This window comes from Ruditapes philippinarum, unplaced genomic scaffold, assembly GCF_026571515.1.
Source record: "Ruditapes philippinarum isolate M1 unplaced genomic scaffold, ASM2657151v2 ctg524_1_1_1_1, whole genome shotgun sequence".
Classification (NCBI taxonomy): Eukaryota; Metazoa; Mollusca; class Bivalvia; order Venerida; family Veneridae; genus Ruditapes; species Ruditapes philippinarum.
The window spans coordinates 181,465-201,978 of NW_026866629.1; the positions used below are offsets into that span (position 1 = coordinate 181,465).

The 20,514-nt window shown below is 32.7% G+C and overlaps 1 protein-coding gene across 1 annotated transcript; it reads right to left on the reverse strand.

The window, feature by feature from the left end:
* Positions 1–372: 372 nt before the first annotated feature.
* On the reverse strand, positions 373–20,340 carry LOC132733114 (exostosin-like 3). Its single transcript, XM_060719715.1, has 10 exons — positions 20,168–20,340; positions 13,159–13,364; positions 10,761–12,370; positions 7,237–7,425; positions 6,614–6,715; positions 5,825–5,979; positions 5,451–5,578; positions 4,994–5,138; positions 3,905–4,033; positions 373–3,377 (listed from the first exon to the last, which is right to left on the reverse strand). Exons 2-10 carry the CDS (start codon positions 13,323–13,325, stop codon positions 3,168–3,170), a joined length of 2,835 nt encoding a protein of 944 aa, XP_060575698.1. The 5' UTR covers positions 13,326–13,364; positions 20,168–20,340; the 3' UTR covers positions 373–3,167.
* Positions 20,341–20,514: the final 174 nt, after the last annotated feature.

Sequence of the window (20,514 nt, forward strand, 5' to 3'; positions counted from 1 at the left end):
CCAACCTTTTTTGGGAGGAAGACTTCAAACAAATAAATAGACAACTACATGTAGTTCATTATAATGTAACATGCACATTTACATGTCTTTAAGTCTGCAAGATATTTGTTGACAATTACCAAATATAAAATAACATACAAAATAGATAATGAAGTCAGGAAGAAATTTTCACAAAATAAATTGTTAACAATGTCATTTCAATCATCATAATGAACACATTAAAACCAAAAAAAAATATATATACATGTACACAGTAGGAAAAGACCCACAAAAAACCCACAAACATACAGGTATATGAATTTAATGACAAATTTCATCACAAATGAATTTTAGACAAATTTCATCAAGTTTTTTTTGTTGTAAAAGAAAACCTTACAAGAATCAAATATTGCTTGCTGTAAATTGGTGGTCAGTATTCAAGTAATTTTTAATTAAATGATATCTACCCTGAAATAAGCGAAAATTTTCAACCTTTCATCTAAAGATTATCTTATTTTAATACTCATCATGAACAATTATTTCTAAACAGCATTAAAAGGGACAGTTGGTACATAAATGAATGAAATATAAACTAAAACATTGTCAACAACAAAGTCACTTAAGTTCTGACAATATCATATTCAGATATCAGTTTTCCTTACAACAAATATAACAAGAAGTATCAGTTTAGAAAATCTACTTTATCCTATAATTAAACACAAAATAATGCACATTCTACCAGCAAAGGTAAAACATTTGAACCTTTACCACACTATATATCTTAAACAGACTTTCTATTACAAAACCATTGATCATTTTCCGGGAAATCTTTTTTAAAAATGTATTGATGGAATAGCAAACAGTGCAGGCCATGATCAAACAGCATGAATGTTGCCAGCACATAAAAGTGTTGAAACAATTCAATTGCTATGTGTAATTTTCAAAATGTTAACACTTAGCTTCTTATATAAAACAATTATTTACATTAATAAAGTTTGTTGGTTTTTCCAATTTTTTTACGCACATTTTAACACATTTTGGTCATATCTCAACAGTTGATCCAGCTAACCTGCTTTCCTGGGTAACTTACCAGTAATTACCAATTTCTCCACAAGTGACCAACTACCTATCCTACATACTTTCTTAATCAGTGATGAGAGACAAATGACCATTACATTCAATGTCTGAGATGAATCGTTTCGGACAAATCACCCCTCGCATGAGGGTCAAACCAGTGACCTCTGAATTTCTTATCCAATGCTCTCCTATTGAGCTGAAGATTTTGTGACTACCAGCAAGCTAAAAATTAATAGGAGAGCAGTAAAATTAAAAAAAAAACAATATTTCATTTCCCTTAAAAAAAGATATGGCTGTTCCTAAAATTAAACATATACAATACTGTAATCAAGAAATAATGCTTTTTGTAGCCATTTAAAATTATGAAAAGCGAAGTTTTCATTATTTATCTACATTGTATATACATATAGGATCAGCACTAAGTGACAGTTTTGGCAATTATCTTTATACAAGACAAACTTACATGGCAAAATAACAGTTGTACTATATTACAATTACATAGAAAAACCAAAATGGCTACAGCTCCAGTGCTGTAAATTGAATATTTACTTATCACAGAGTTGAAATGTTTCTACAATTTTATCACAAGAGGTTAGTAAAGACTTTTTAGACGGCTATATGGCCAAGTAGAAATGGTTATATAATGAAAAGGCATATAAATTGTCCAAAGTCTTTACAACAAATTTATAAAACTGCAGCATTCATTAGCAAAATATTCCAATGAAATTCAACATTACAAAAATTGTCCAATGAAATTCAATATTACAAAAATTGTCCAATGAAATTCAACATTACAAACATGAAGTATAATAAGAGACAAAAAATACGTATTACATTGATGAAACTCTTCCATGCACCAACTTTATTTGAATATAATAAACATCCATATGTTATGGAATGCCCTTGGGTCTATGTAATTAGTTATTATACTGTAAAATTAGATATTTTCGCACAGTCGATATTTCACAAAATCAACATTTCAGAAATCTTCCCAAATTTCCACTCTCAGTAATGTTAGATACATGTATATGGTAAATACTTGCTTGAACTTTTATTTTTGGAAAATTTTCATTTTGCAAAAATTAGTGAAACTTACTCTCTGTCAATGATTTATGATTTAACTGTAATCAACAGAACGTGTGATACCAACAAAGCAACTATCACCCTCTAATTGTTGTACAATCAATGAAACAATGTTTGTTTTTCATAAATAAAAGTGAATTTACAATGTGATCTTAACCTAAATATATGTATATGCTGCTACTACATTGTATTTGTTAGAAATGGTATGTGCACATGAGTATGTACAAACCTTTAGTTACAACTTTGTTAATGTAAACCAAGTTCAACAAAATTTTAAAAAAAATAACATATCAAAAATAACAATCATTTTCAAACATAAAGATATTTCTTCTACAGAACTTTTCTTGTCTAAACTGTTTTTATGGAAAAAAAATACAAATTTATCTAAAGCCCAAACATAAATGTTTAAATTTCTATATCCCAGGAGTGTTAGTGTTATTCTCGTTCAACAAGCCATTAAAATAATATTGCTCATGTAAAAAATTTAAATTGAATGGATTCCACAAAGGTTTTTTGACATGACAGGACTGAAAATATTCTTTCAATATTTATAAAACATTAAATCGGCCCAATATCTAGCCTGCAAAATATCAGTTCATTTGTCCACCTCTACTGAGGTCCAAAAGCTGAAAAAATAGAGAATTTGAATTGTTTACAAATAATAACCTAATATAAGACACTTAATGCTAAAAGAATTATGCCAAAAATAATTAGGAACTATACTCGTAAATAAATTGAAAATAGTATTTTTGTGCTATTCTTAGCCTGATTTGAGCTGCAACGCTATTTAATTTTCATCATTTTTTACAAATATAATTTATTCTGGAAAACAGAGTGAGCAAATGATGTGACATTTTGCACTCAAGTTATTGGTCTAGACCTACATTAAGTGGAACATTAATCTATAAAAAGTATTTCCAGTCCTGTCAAGTCATAAAACCTCTGAAGTCCTTTTAACAAAAAAGACCAATGAAAATATCTCACTTGACCACAATGTGCTCTGTATCATCAATGACATAATTAGTAAATCAAATAAATTTAAAACATTTCTGTTTATCATGAGATATCCTGGTTTTGAACAGGATAGAATCAACTCTAAACTGCGTGTATAATAGAGGCATATAACCATAAATCTCTACAAGGAAGTTAATACATTTATGTCGTTCTTCAAAATGTGACTCATCAAGAGCAAGTTGCTGTGGGCAACCAGGGCAGCGGAATGTCCATCTAGAGGTTACCTATAACAAAAGGAAGTTAAATCATATAAAATATATTATTATACAAGTATTCAACCTGTATCTTCAATATACTGGTAAAAATGACGATAATATTATCTCCAACAAAAATTATCATATGCTGTACTGCATGAAAGTGTTGGTGTTACAAATATATTCCATGGTGGGATTTAGACACACAGCAGTGAAGGCCAGGTGGTTTAAAGTCAACGACCTTATTCACTCAGACAAAGACACCCCATACACAACAATAAAACAATATTACAATTAAACAATGTAAAAGTAATGTTTTGATGGTTTCTTAGGTTTTCTAACATCACACCTAGACAGTAGAGGTCATATGGAGACTTTCAAGCCTTACTGGTGGAGAAAGACTTCAGTTACCAATCCCTGCATTATTTTATGCACTATTAGGCACCTGAGTAGAACCATCAACTTTTCATAAGCTAGCTGAATAGCTTCCTCACATGAAAGTAATGTAACATTAAAACAACATTACATTGTATAACATATGACAAATATTGACAAACCTTGACTGGAGGTTTCCTCGTGATATGGGATACGAGAAAGTTCATCGCGATATCCTCACAGTTCATGTACTCGTCTACTTTATCTCGAACTGCTTGAGGCATCGTGTAGCTATAGAGGTAGGCATAATACTGAAATGTGTCAAACATGAAAGTTGTAATCATTGATGTACCATTTAATATAGAAAACAACAGAGGGTGAATCACCTTTTTCTGGCATCTGCACGCGTTTCAAGCCTTAGTCTGTACTGCGAGGGATTTAATAAGTCCAAGGGCTTTTGCAGATGATAAAGCACCAAGAAATGTGCATTAGCGCTACTCTTGCATAAAAATATCTGTATGCATCACTAATTCGCTGTTTCCATTTTTTGTTGGTCATATGAATAAACAAGTTTCTCAATGCTTTTCACGTGTGAGCGTGGTGTCATTTGACAGTTGCTTTCAACAATAGTGCATGCTCCAATGATTTTATAATGAATTTATGCATATTTTCTGCATTTATCGAATAGCCCATTGCACAGTTTTTATGCAAAAAATTATATTGTGACAAATAAATAACTGATACAATGCTAAGTCATCAAATATTTGAACATTTGTTTGCGATTTTTATGTTTACATGTACAGACTAAAATAATAAAGTTGTTAATTTCATGCTTACCAATGAAAAATTAGAAATTATCAGTCAGTAAAATAAAAATCAATATCACTCACAGTTTGGGTCATATAACTGTGCAAACCTTCTTGTTAGCAAACATATCAATTTGTGTGAAACTATTTCAATTTTCTCACTTCTCAGTAATATATAAAGAATTTCACTTAAAAGATATATCTCATTTTTTAATTTATGATTAATAATGCAATGTTCTGATTTGTAAAAGAGAAGAAAAAGGACAAAATTAAAAAGCATTGCAATGATTTTTACTCAATTTGGACTAACAATAGCACCAAAATACAACTTTCTTTTTATTTCTGAATACATTTCTTAATTATCTTTTGTATATCTTTCTGTTATAAGTACCCCAGCTGATTTATGTTAAATTCTAATGTTTTCAGGCTTTTGTCTTCAGTTGGGTTCCTTTAAGAACTATTTACCTTATGAAAGAAGGCTGCACCAGTAAGAACCATGGACATCTCACATGTATAGTTTGAGTTATATAACCAGGCATTGTGTTTCACGTCCCAGGCGTGATATCGTCCTGGAAACCCTACAATTCTGTCTCTTTCCTCTCTCCATACCCTGTTAAATGTATAAACTTCTTGCTTTTAAAGGGAATTGGTCTACAATGGACACATTTTTCTTGAAAGTATTTCTTGAAAAAAAAAAAAAAAATTATTCAAAGTCCCTTATGAAATTACAAAAATGATCCTTATTCCCTTATGAAATTACATAAATGATTCTAAGTCCCTTGCAAGATAAGAACTCACAACAGTGAAGGGCTAGTGTTACAAATCAGGACTTCCGTATAAAGAAACAATAAACACTTCCTGATAAAAAAAACAGGCCAATTTCCTTTTTCTAAATTAGGTAGGTAATGTTAAATAAACTAACCTAAAACCAAACACGATTTCATCATGTCGCAGGTGGGAGTCATCATCTATACTTAATACAGCCTCTGTTTCAATTGCCTCAAATGGCAGGAACCTGTTGTTTAAACTATTCTTGCTCATTTTTACAACCTGTAATGATTAAGGATTTCTGTAATCAATCCAGTTGTAATTTTCAGAATGTAGATATTCTACACATTCAAAGTATGGTAAAACAAACTATGGAGTAAATTTTCATACAGCAACATTTTTACAAGGTATGTAAACTCTTTTCAGAAAGGTACTGTACAATAACATTCTTACAAAGGTATGGTGAGGTTTAAAAACTTTCATTCAGGTATTGTTTATACATGTACAAATGTAAATATAAAAACTTACAACAATGGGCACCCCAATATCTGGCCAGCCAAGGTTCTCTGAGGGTACAGCAGGATTGTTCCACACAACAATAACTTTGTTAAGGTATGGTAATCCTTTTAGTCTGGTTACTGCTTTAATCAAAACATCAGAGCGTTCATAGGTCAGCATTACCACTGAAAAAATTGTCATAGTGAGAGAGTTAAGCCATAAACCATATGAATATAACAACAGTCAATGACGTATATGTACACAGTCCAGCCAACAATGTACAAATACACAGCCAACAAGAGCCACCCCCGAGTATGACATTTACTGAGTGACATTTCCCAATTTAATACAATGCCAACCAGTTTCTATATCATCATGGCAAGGAACATGTCTGAATCGATCTGCATTAATTAATTGAAATTTTATCTAGTTATACAGATAATTATCTGATACTTAAGTTAACAAACACAAAAGTATTATAGATAAACAGAATATTATATATTATTTAACTGGTAAGTGTTGGCAGTCCTGGGCACTCTTTAGTGTTTTTTGGAAGTTAGATAATTATTCGTTATTTATCTAACAGAAAAAAATATCTAGTTAGTCTGATAAATATCTGTTATTAATCATGCTACATGAAAACTAACTAGTAAGTCAGTTATTTAACATGATAATTATATGGTTAACTGTTGGCAGATATATGCCACCATAGAACATAAATATAAATTGTGTTGATCTTATTGCTTGTTGTATACAATATTTGCTCTAATGAACTTGTAGAGAAATAATAGAAGAAGGATCAAAGTTTGTTAGACTTACTTGTGAACTGTTCCCTGGGATGATTTCCACCAATGGCTGTTGAAAATTCATTACCTGACCCGCCTTCCCCTTGATTGATTGGTCGATAACCATACCCTGATCCTAAAATTAGAACAAGTCAATTGCTAAATGGTTCTGCATCACAGATGCTACAGTTCAAATTAAAAAAAAAGAAAATCCATCTCCTAAACCTTATCAGAAAAATGAAAATACTTACCCTAATCCTAATTTCAGAAGATTCACAGTATAGCCACAGAGGTAAAAAGGTTTATAAACATTAATTTTTAATTTCTTACATAGATCAGCTAAAAATCATAAAACAAAAATATGCAAAAGATAATTAATAAATACACTTAAAAATTCATTAAACAGTGCGAGGCGGCATGTCCGAGCGGTTAACACCTCAGACTAGTAGTCTTATGAAAAGTGATTTGAAGTCAATGACATCAACTACCAGGCCTCGCATAATAATTATTCTAATTACATTATATATAACTGTACATGTATATTACAAAGGTCATCACAAGCATGATGCGATGTGAAACTATAATTTATATGACTATAACAACATTAATATGAGATCTATTATATTTCACAAACCATAACTATCTACAACAACTTACCTCTAAATTTGGAATCAGAAGGCAAGATATTTTCAAATGGTGTAAATGGAAACAAATGAAATGGATCACCCGGCTTATTGAACACTTTACGTAGAGTTGAATGAGTAAAGTTTTGTTTGTAGGTCATTGAAGGGAATGGCGGTTCAACCGGCCCTAAAACCTCGTCTGTTTCATCTTCTGGGTCCACACCTGTAACATAAAATATTTGAAACTTGAACCCTAAACCTGCTGAATATCATATGGATTTGCTCCCTCACGGTGATAGGGCGATTACCACAACTTTTCCGCGCAACGTCAAAATATCTTACTTCTGTCCGAGACACCGTATATTTCTGTGGTACAAAATGGACAGCAAGCCTGTAACCAAGACGAAAACAGCAGATTATTTGCTCAAAACAAGGTAAAATCATCATTTTTTCTTTTTCATCGAATGTGCCATTTAATTTGAAACTTATTTATCTTTACTACATGCAAAATGCTTCATTAATTAAGTCAGGATAGTGAAAACATTTAGGGCATACTGAAAAAAATCTTGCTTTGATTACGAAATATAACGTATTTCTAATCCGTTCAGTTCATATAACTGGTCAAAATACAATATAAATATGTACATTATTGTCGTATGAACAAGTTACAATACATAACAAGAGCGATCAGTAATCACATGTGTCGCCTCATGATGGCCAATTTCATGTTGGGACAAATTTTGTGACAGACGGACAGACAGACGGACAGTGCACAACTAGACTAACCACTTTGTACTGATCATTCCTGTAAAGTTTGGATAAAATTGCACCAGTAGTTTATGAGGAGTAGTCTGGACAAGCTTTTGCGTATCTGGAAACACACAGAAAAAAACACCTTTTTATCAAAGGACCATAACTCGGCCAAAAATCATTCAACCGGAAAACCCGTGCAATATGCGCAAGGACTTGAGCTACAGATCAATCCTGTAAAGTTTCATTGAAATTGCATAAGTGGTATAAGAGAAGTAGTCTGGACAAACTTTAAAAATAAAAATTATTAAAGGGCCATAAGTCAAACAAAAATCATTGAACCAGAAAATGCTGACAATATGCACAACTAGACTTGGTACTGATCATTCCTGTAAAGTTTGGATGAAATTGCACCAGTAGTTTATGAGGAGTAGTCCGGACAAGCTTTTGTGTATCTGGCAACACACAGAAAAAGAAACCTTTTTATCAAAGGGCCATAACTCGGCCAAAAATCATTCAACCGGAAAACCCGTGCAATATGCGCAAGGACTTGAGCTACAGATCAATCCTGTAAAGTTTCATTGAAATTGCATTAGTGGTATAAGAGAAGTAGTCCGGACAAACTTTAAAATTAAAAATTATTAAAGGGCCATAACTCTGACAAAAATCATTGAACCGGAAAATCCTGACAATATGCACAACTAGACTTGGTACTGATCATTCCTGTAAAGTTTGGATGAAATTGCACCAGTAGTTTATGAGGAGTAGTCCGGACAAGCTTTTGTGTATCTGGCAACACACAGAAAAAGAAACCTTTTTATCAAAGGGCCATAACTCGGCCAAAAATCATTCAACCGGAAAACCCGTGCAATATGCGCAAGGACTTGAGCTACAGATCAATCCTGTAAAGTTTCATTGAAATTGCATTAGTGGTATAAGAGAAGTAGTCCGGACAAACTTTAAAATTAAAAATTATTAAAGGGCCATAACTCTGACAAAAATCATTGAACCGGAAAATCCTGACAATATGCACAACTAGACTTGGTACTGATCATTCCTGTAAAGTTTGGATGAAATTGCACCAGTAGTTTATGAGGAGTAGTCCGGACAAGTTTTGTGACGGACGGACGGACAGACAGACAGACAGACGGACAGACAGACGACGGAGAAGTGATCCCTATATGTCGCCACTACTCCGTAGAGGCGACACAAAAACCCGTTCTTTGTATATTTGGTATGATTTTTATGTTTCCACGTGTGTATTTTAAGGCACCGTCCGCACAACTTTGTCAATCATAAGATTAGGGCACCGCATAATTCCTCCTTAAAATCACCGCATTTTTCTGTTTTTTAGCACTGTTTATTTTTCATGTTAATGTTTGCTTTCAGAAAAAGAAGACGTTAAAACCTATGTCTGAACAAGCAAAAGCAACGTGCGAAATTGGCAAAGCTGCAGATACTGCAGCAACTGGAGAGCGCCCAACTTAGTCTTCTGATATCAGCAGTACCCCAATGGATCAGCGCCTCCCTGTATTTCAGGACGATATGCTTAACGCACCACATAAGAAAAAGAATATGAAGTCAAACTTTCGCAAAAGATTGTTTAAAAAAGCACATTGGAGACCATGACTGAAGAGATTATGGAAATATTGCCCGGGTTCCTGCTAAAACTACACCATGAAAATTTATGTTATGACTTTTGCAACTTTATCAAATTAGTATGCAATAAGAAATTCCCATTAACAAATATTTCATTCCTTTTGTTTCTCGATGTTGTTAGATGGTATAGTCTGCCAAGAACTTCAATCTTTCCATGTGGGGTTTATCAGTTTGAATAAGTTCGAAAAGGAAAAGACATCCATCTATATATAGATACCATTGCACTTATCTAACTGGTAGTATTAACACAGATCAGACCTTCAGAAATGTTCCATAACATAACGTATGATAACATAACAGCAAGTAAACAATCTTTCATCAAATAAAACATATTTGTAAGAAGATTGTAAAATTCAAAAGAAGACGGTGCCAGTATTTATCGGTCTAACAGAAAAGAATGCGGGTGTTTGAATTCAGTGTTGTACGGTGCTCCAATATTCGGGTCAGAAGGCCTTTTTTCAACATATATTCCCTGAATTTTACGATAGAAACACACAATTTTGTATGGAACTTGAACTTAGGGTTAACCGTAATAAATATACGAGCTCGTTAGGTCATAGAACAAAGACATCGTCGTTATAACACATGTTTTTGTGACAAGTACGAGTCATGTTGAGGTATACACGATCTTTTGTAAACACTATTTCTTCGAAGTATGTTTTTATTTGTGAATTGTATTGTGCTAGATTAACGATAAATTGTCTCAAAAATTCGATGGAATACTTAAACAATTGGAATAATCTTGCAATGTCCAGCAGTAAGATATTTTGTAAGCTATTACCTGGAATTGTTTATCCCGCCATTAATATTTTGTCCAGAAATACGGTGTCTCAGTCAGAAGGATAATATTTTGACGTTGCGCGGAAAAGTTGTGGTAATCGCCCTATCACAGTGTCCCTGTAAACTGGGTAACTTAAATTTTCATGCTATGATGCACCATATACAGATTTGTGACACAATACTGTTTAGCAGCAAATAGTTTTACAGCATTTTAAGTGATATTTGTTCAATTATCAAATTTTCAAAACTTAAGTATTTCTAAAGGATACTGAATAAGTATTGGATCAATACTGAATATGATAGGCATTATCTTTTAAAAGTTATTTATACATGTATTCTAATTCACAAAAAAATGTAATATTTTATTACCTAAATGTTGAGCAACTGGAATGAAATTTGTCACTGAGTTTGGAGAAGGTTCTTCTCTCACCGGTTTTGCTGGAATTAGCAATCGAGTACGTATCACAGCCAACATCGATGAAATAATAGATGTTGTTGTCGCAAAATATGTCTCCCAGAACATTCGTCCATTCCATTTAAAATCCATTACATCTGTGTCAGTGTAAGTACTTAACATGAAATACATTTCTGAAATTCGTGACTTTGGTAAAATTATCGCCACTTTTCTCCAGTCAAGAAGTTCTTCATAAGGAAGATGTGTATAATCACCCAGTATCACTGGAATCGCTCCATATTTTAGAGATTCATACAATCTCATCTGAAACACTGTTGTAGATACAAGACTAAAATTTGCAGGGGAGATAATTATATTAAAAGTAGATTTCAGTAGATAATCTGATCTTTCTGCCTCTGTTCCACATAATGCCCATTCACCATTTAATCCAGTCTTGGCACCTTTATCGCACATGAAATTAAAATAAACACTATCTTTTGACTCACTTTCTACTTTTTTTAAATGACCCACAATCATCAGTTCTATATCAATCAATTTACTGGCAATGCTTTTTGGGTTACTGGAGTGAGGTATATCTACATCAGCTTGTAAATTTCTTGATTTGAAGTTCTGGTCGTTATTTAAATCAGATCTAGTATTGTGTGACAAATCTGCTCCCTCAATGTTTGAAATATCACTAAACTGTCCCACAAACGACAGAACATACTGCCTCCTTATAGGATTCAAGGGAGGCAATTCAGACCAAACTGGTCCGTCAGAGTTACCCAAAGTGGGTGGAGTAATAATATCATAATTTAATCTATAAATAGACTCAACAAAGGATGATTGCACGATTATGGCTCTGCCAGTATTAACACCATTAAATAAATCAAAATTTGTAGAAGTTCTAGCTAAATTAAGTAAAACATGATTCCTTCCATCACCATTCCATTGTGACAAACTTTGTAGCTTATTTTGTAAAGTCTCGCCACTAACTTGTGAAAATGTTTCCCCTAATAACACAACAAATATACAAGCAGTTGCTGGGGTATTCACAACATATGAGCTTTTATCAAATGAATAATAAACTGCCGACTTGATAAATTCATTCAAATTTTCATCTTTAAAATGATTAGTAAATCCATAAACATACACGGGAAACCCTGAAAAAAGTGGACATCTTGAATAATCAAAACAAGAATGCATTCTACAATTGTGAGGAGATGACGGTGGCTCTTTGGTGATATCTTTATTTGCCTCGTCTAATAGAATCTGTTCCGGAGCTTTTAGAAGAGGCTGAAATCGATTTGCGAATTCATGTTCTTCTACTTTAAGCTGGTCCAGATTCAACTTGGACTGTTGGATTTCTTTTGCCATGTTTTCTTGTTGCATTCTAAGGGACTCTAGCTGTGTTTTATGTTTAGTTATCTCCACCTGAAGACCTTGGCGTTTACTCTCTAGTTCTCGCAACTCGTTATTGACAGACGCACGAATACGCCGGAGTTCGGTGACCTGATTTTTGAGATCGTTACATTGTACACCATTGAAACCCTCTTCATCACTATGAGCAGACGGTAGCCTTGATCTGTAAACATTTACAAACATAAATATTTAATTAAGGATTATTGAAACCTTCTGAGCATGTATGCAAAGACTCATATTAGTTTGTTTGTTTGATTGGGTCTTATATTATATCAACACAGTATAGGTCATATTGACGTTCCAACTTAACTGGTTGAGGAAGATCTCAGGTCCCCTTCCTGGCATTATTGTACGAACAGGCACCTGAGTAGAACCACCAACGTTCCTTAAGCTAGCTGGAGTCATATTAGTAATTTAGTATTCAAAATAAAACTGGATTGCACATACACATATAAACATGCATTTTCTGTTCTGATAATGTACTTTGTTCCACATTACTAATGCTGTGTAACAGTTATATACATGTACATTGTAAAGTATGTTCTTTGGGGGTTATTTTTCGAGGTCCACATTGAAGATTGGCAAACCAAGTGTATAAGTCTCGATAAATAAAGCTTTCACTAACAGTAACTTTCTTTCTTACTTTAACTTACTAATTAAATAATAATCAAACAGTGGTAAACACTCTTATATGACAAAAAATGTACTAACAGAAAGTATCAAGAAAACACTCAAAGAAGGCGAGGGAGGATTTTGGTTTATTATGCTTCTAATAGAAATAATCTAGGACAGTGAACATAACTACTTTGAGTTTGTTGTAGAGTATTGAATAAAGCAGCAATAAATGTGAAATTAATTTTCGTTAATATAGCAAAATGTAAACAAATAGTATTTTGACAGATATAATGGGCATTTCAAACACAACCACTGATTGACAATCAAATAACTTACCTGTGACCTTCGATGCTCTGACCGCTCATATTGGAGATGTAATAATGAGCAACCAGCGGCGTCATAATTAATACAAGGAGGAGACATAAAATCAGCTGAGCCATTCGACTTCGTGTCAGCATGACGCATATGTGACGTCTCCTTGAGGGTGCGTAACCATCCATCATGGAGTCCGGTCAACCCTCATGCTCCTTCCCATATGCTACCTATAAAATTAATATTCACACTATACATGTACTTGTAACATCTAAGACTTTGTTGGTTAAACAAGAGTTGTCTGTAGGACAGCACGCTCAACTATATCCAGTGCTTGATAGTAAAACTAGAACTCCGCGAGTCAGATGCGTCACCTTGTGAACAATATAGTTCAGGAGAAATGGCCAGGACAAAAATTTAATATGAAAAATAAGAAATGCAGAGTACTGGTTCTTGTGCACTGCACTTCTTCTTAATGAGATCTCATCCTATGAAGTTTCATGTCCATAGCTTTTATACTTTAGGAGAAATGGCCTGGACAAAAATAAAGTATGAAAATTAACAAAGGGCAATAACTCAAAAAATAAGAAATGCAGAGTACTGGTTCTTGTGCACTGCACTTCTTCTTAATGAGATCTCATCCTATGAAGTTTCATGTCCATAGCTTTTATACTTTAGGAGAAATGGCCTGGACAAAAATAAAGTATGAAAATTAACAAAGGGCAATAACTCAAAAAATAAGAAATGCAGAGTACTGGTTCTTGTGCACTGCACTTCTTCTTAATGAGATCTCATCTTATGAAGTTTCAAGTCCATAACTTTTATACTTTAGGAGAAATGGCCTGGACAAAAATAAAGTATGAAAATTAACAAAGGGCAATAACTAAAAAAATAAGAAATGCAGAGTACCACAATCTTAAGGGCCACAATGCTATCAAAATCCATGTTAGAGTTATGGGCCTTGGATAGTGACATCCTATTATACTTTAAAATAAGCATGTGAAGTTTCATCTTACTCTCTTAAGTAGTTTTAGAGAAAACTGTGATGCAGGCTGGGTGAGTTCAATATTAGCTCCCTATTCTTCAAATAGTTGAGCAAAAAATGCATTTTCCACATTACACTAGTGTACAGCTATTCAAAGATGGATATACATGTACACCTATTAATAGTACATGTAGATACAACATAAATATTATATTTCCATCATAACCAAATTCATGTACATGTATACATACCCCGGTACATATGTTACCAGCATATAATCTGATACTGCTTGAAACGTTCATTCAAACAGTTTTTACACATTCATATGTTATAATAACATCCAACACTAAAAAAAATTAAGATTCTTTTTTACAAAATAACCTAACACTACCTTTATATCCATGTTTAAAATATTATATATTAATTATATGTACATTAACATACTACATGTATAATGGCAACAACATGTACATATAATGTCAAGTAGGATAATGTTGTGGTTTATTGTAATCATTTATAATAACACTCTATTAACTTCCTGTACAAATCTGAGTCAGTACCGGCAGAAACCCATTCAAACACTGCTATAGGCACTATACAGCATACAATTCATAAACAATTTTATAAATTATACTAATTCATGAGGATATTACCATAAATAATTGTCCGTAATTTCCATGCATACATTTTGTCTAAAAATTTTATTCTTTTGTCATATATATATGTAAGTAATAGAATTAAAAGTTTAAAGCTTAAAGTTGCATGCCTCCAGATGAGTCAAAATCAAACTTTAGAAAAATGTATCAAGATTCATTTAACGATTTGCATGTTATATGCAATTTATCACTGATTTTGCATTATTAATCACCATAGGTATAATTTGCATATTTTGCCCTCTTTTTAGTAACTTAGGTGGTTTGTAAGTGCCGTTTACAATGTGTAAATTACTTTCTTTGTTCATTTCACAATATTTAAATTTTAAAAACATTTTCAAAATTTCCATGAAAACTAGCAAGAATATGGAGGCATGCTGCTTTAAAGGGACTCCACTTAGGTACAAAAGCCTATAAACATTACATTTGAATATCTTAATATGTACATTATGAGTAGATCAACTGATGCACTTAAAACAGAAAGTTAATATGCAAAAGATTATTAAGAAATATAGTCAGAAATAAATACAAAATCATAATTATTATTGTGCAATTTTATGCCTGCTTTTCAATTTTTGGGTCATTTTTCACAATTAGAATAACTATTCTGGAAATATGGGAGTGAGTGAATGCTCTGAAATTTTGAAAATATAAAAAATGATATAATAGATTGAACTGGGCCAAGGCTCTCACTGTGGTGTTGATTTCGGGCAATTTTTGCTGCACATACATAAAATGGTGTCAAACATTACTCAAACATTTGTGTTGTTAATTATCGGAAAACTGACATTCTGAATAAAATTACTTCTCTTAGATTTTACTTTTGTCCCTGCAAGGAATCTTTTTATAATTATAACAATGTGGAAATTTTAAGATGGGGTTTGTCAGCCTTGGGCAAAATAAATTTAAACAGCTTGAAGTACAAAGAATTATGATAATAATAATAGAAAAAGAGCTTTTTAGGAATCCTTGACATGGACATTTGGTTGGCTTTATAAACCCTTGAGGTCAAGGTCAAACTTAGTTTGTTGGTTTTACGGTGCACCAACAAAAAATTTAAGTCATAACAGGAAAGCTGATTCTGGCTAACCCTAGGTGTTACAAACTTAAAACAACACGAGGGGTCAAAATCACCTCACCTGCTGGAGCTAAGAGATTCATAGATTTCAGTTATTTGAACATACAATCATGCAGGAATAAATGGTGGCTGCAATGCTGATACGTCAACTATTAAAGGCAACACCTCAGCCAAAAGGGGGACAATTTAGATTAATTTTCTTTAAAAACATTGCCCTGAATGTAGTTATGTTCAACTGTTTGTAAATTGAGTATGAAGAAAATCCATTTACAAATAAGAAAGTTACAAGAATTTAAGTACAAATGAAGGTCATTTAATAAATTATATATAAATGTCACTATCAATTTTGCCTACTTAATCATCATAAAGGTCAAATAATTATTGTGACCAAGTATGAAGACAATTCATTAAGAAAGAAAAATCAATATATAAATTATGACCTATTTATGTTAAAGTTTGTGGACTGCAACAAGAACAGCACCTTGACTATAGCAAGATAGCTCAAATTTTCTTCTTCAAATAAGTCATGGCACTCTAAAAATGTATAGATGACCATGAATCTTTACTTTATATATTATCTGTAACACTAACACTATATAACACTGGCATTCAAATATAAGACCTAAAATGTCATATTAAAGAAGTTGAGGAACTGTTTGCAAGCAGCAAAATATAATTACAAAAAAAATGTGTTTAAAATATGTGACCTGGTCATTATGATGTGCTAAAAGAATTGAAGGAAAGGTTTGCGAAGAAAATGAACCCTTAAGTATACAGGTGAGCTCAAGCTGGTTCACTAAATAAAATGTTGGATATTTATTGCGTCAATTATTGACATATTATTATTCATAAGTGCATTCTGATTGTGATATATTTTATATACATTTTTAAAGCGAATGGAACTACCAATTTTTATACATATGCATATGATGTTTTGGCTGTTATCAAAGCAATAGATAATATGTTTAAGCAACGCTTATTTGATTGTTATTCACAAAACTGGCATAATGTTGTTGATTCTTCTCCAAAAGCATTACATGACAAGTACTTTAAGACTTAAAGATACATGGTTACATCACCATTCCCACCATTTATTTTATTCTCTCATGTCATCAACAATAACAAATGAAGTAATATCTATTGCTAAATATATATATTATGCAATGAATGTAAGTAAGGAAGAAGAACTAAATACTGTATAATTATTTACAAATTCAATTCATTACATCTAGTTACAAATGTATTTGCAATTTATCACTCTACTGTTTGATTGTATTGTTGTACTTTGTATTTTGGGCCTGAGGTCTATATTACTAGAAATAAACTGAAACTGAAACTAGATAAGTGTTACTGATTTTTTCTAACAAGACTACATTGTACATAAACATGAACATTTATATGAGATATTTATCACAGCAAATCTCTGTGATTTTCCACTGGGGATTGCGAGGAATTTTTAACCAGTTGGCAGTGATTTTCCACTGTGACTGACCATAGTATGTCCCCCCTGAAAGCAGAAGGTGCAAAAATCACTTGAGCTGTACTGTATATAGATTTCTGTACCTATCAGTGAAATTTTCATTGTCCTTTGTAGTTATGCGCTGCCATGTTTTTAATCTCTATGGCAAATATTCTGATAACAGAAAAATACATGCAGCAACTTTTCAGCTTAAGAATATAATTATCATTCATATTGAAAAGCGAGGTGGTGCATGAAATACAGAATGACTGTCTCTTTAAACAAAAAATGTAAAATAACAAGAGCTGTCACCCAAGTGACGAATGCCCCCGAAAAGGTTTCAATAAGCATGCAGGAATTATGAAAAGAAAAGAGAATTAAAGTAACTAATTGCTGAATATTGTTCTTTGTATTATTGTACTTGTAATCTCTACTTGTGATAGCATGAACCTTCAAAATATAAGTGCGACCTTAACCTTTGAAGACGGAACATGGTTCCTGGATGCTACAAAATGTTGTTATGAGATAGACATTTGTGCCAAATTATTTCAAAATTCCTCAATGCATGACAAAGTTACAGTCTGGACATGCTTGTTGTGTAAGTGGGGACACATGGATGGATGGACATGAGCCTTAGCCGCGACACATTTTCTTGATGAGGTAGACATTCGTGCCAAGTTATTTTAAAATCCTTTGATGCATGACAAAGTTACAGTCCAGACATGAATGTGTATCTTCAAACTTTTCTTGAGAGAATGAGAACCTTCAAACTATAAGTGTGACCTTGACCTTGAAGGTATGGACATGGGTCTTTGTCGCGACATGTCTTCTTGATGTGGTACACATTTATGCCCAGTTATTTTAAAATCCTTTGATGCATGACAAATTTACAGCCTGGACACTATTGTGTGTACCTATAAACTCTTATTGTGATAAAGTGAACTTCAAAATGGTAGTGTGACCTGGACCTTTGAGGTAGGGACGCGATTATTGGATGTGACACATTGTCTTGATGTTGTAGACATTTATGCCTAGTTATTTAAAAATCCTTCTATGCATGACAAAGTTACAGCCCGGACAGGATTGTGTGTACCTATTAATTCTAATTGTGATAATGTGAAACTTCAAAATGTTAGTGTGACCTTGACCTTTAAGGAGGGGACGTGGTTCTAGGATGCGACACAACGTCTTGATGTGGTAGACATTTGTGCCAAGTTATTTCAAATCCCTCAATGTATGACAAAGTTACAGACTGGACATGAATGAAGTGTGTCGGTCAGACGGACATTTGCGATTATATTATGCCTCCCTTATGGAGGCATAAATTTTTAATTTTTTTTTAGGCTTTGCCTACTTTCACACAGAGGTGAAAAACCTCACCTTTAAGAATCTTAGTAGGCATGACCCCGGTTTGTCAATGGTCCAAAAAAGTTTTTTGTAATACTTCAACATTTTCAAAAGCAATTGTGCCTTAATGGGTGCATGTACCCTCATTAAACATTGATTACAGACAGAAGAGGTTAACTTCACATGACCATAAAACTTAAAAAAAAAATTGATTTGAATTTTACCTTTACCTTTACCTTTACCTTCTCCTTCTTCTGAGCATTTAAGCCAAGATGGCTTGTAAGCTCCTCCTATACAGTATTATCAAGTTAACTTCAGTAAATGTCACTTGTATTAAATCTTTGACTTTGCCAGCTCCGGTCGAGTAAAGTTTTAAATGTCAAAACACTTTCACTGAGAACAATGTTTTCATCTAGGTTATTCCACTGGTCAATGCATCTAATAGGAAATGAATTTTTCCTTAGTGTTTTATTCACACTTGGTTTAAATAGTTGGAATATATGTCCACGTGTACAGTTATCATTGAACACAAAAAATTTATCCGGGTCAACATTATCAAACCCATTAATTATTTTATAAATTTGAATGAGGTCAAATCGTTGTCTACGATATAAAAGTGTTGGCAAATTAAGCCTAACAAGTCTTTGTTCATAGGACAAACCTTTCAATGATGGAATAATTCTAGTTGCCCTTCTTTGAATATTTTCAATCAATTGAATGTTTTTTCTTTGTAGATGGAAAATAAACAGAAGATCCATAGTCAACAATTGATCTTATCAGACTTTTGTAAACAGTCAAGAACATAGGTATTGTCATGCAGGAAAAACTTCTCTTTATTAAACCCGTTAATTTCTTTGTACGGTTTACAGTATTTAAGACATGTTGATCAAATTTAAGATTATCTTGGAATGTGATGCCGAGATCCTTCTCACTATCAACTTTAGGTAAAGAGATATTTTGACTATTAGAGTTTTTCATTTCGTAGATATATGGAAGCTTGACGTTACCAATCTGCATTGATTTACATTTAGGAATGGAAAATTGAAGCAGCCAGTCCTCTGACCAGTCACATAAACGTAGTAAGTCTTGTTGAAGTAACAACTGATCGTTTTGAGAATAAATCTTCCTGTATAATTTGCTATCATCAGCAAATAATTTACATGTAGACTGAACAACTTCAGGCAAATCATTTATGTAAATGATAAATAAAACTGGACCAAGGACCGAACCTTGCGGAACTCCTGACGTGATATTAGACCAAGTAGAAAAACTATCTTCAACACAAACCCTTTGTCTCCTATTAGTGAGAAAATTTTGTATCCAATTCAGTATGGGATTATCAATACCATAGTTCTTTAACTTCAAAAGTAAACGATTGTGAGGTATAGTATCAAAAGCTTTTTTAATTTTGATCAGATTTCAGGAAAAAAAAATAATTAAGAACATTGAAGAACAGTGCACCGGAATGAGACTAGTGAAGTGACACAAATAAGTTATCAGTTTCATCTTACCATGACTTTTCAAACGGGTAAGTATAAGAAACTTGGTTCTATTTTTTTTATTTTTTTTTCTTGTCTAGGAAGTCGCCATTTTATAAATAAATCTCTAACTTGCATTAAATTTTCGATCAAAATAATGTAAAAAGTTTATAACATTCTTTTTATTTTTATTATCAATCAAAATAATGATATATTTGAACATTTTAATAGCGTGTTTCTACGGACATAAAAGTAAATAAATATGTTTTATTCGAGACTAAAATAGTATGGTCCTCAAGTTTTCCCAAGATTAGTTTTTCATGTAAAGAGCAAAAAGGAGATTGGAGTATCCCAGTAACATAGGATACGTGATCGTAATA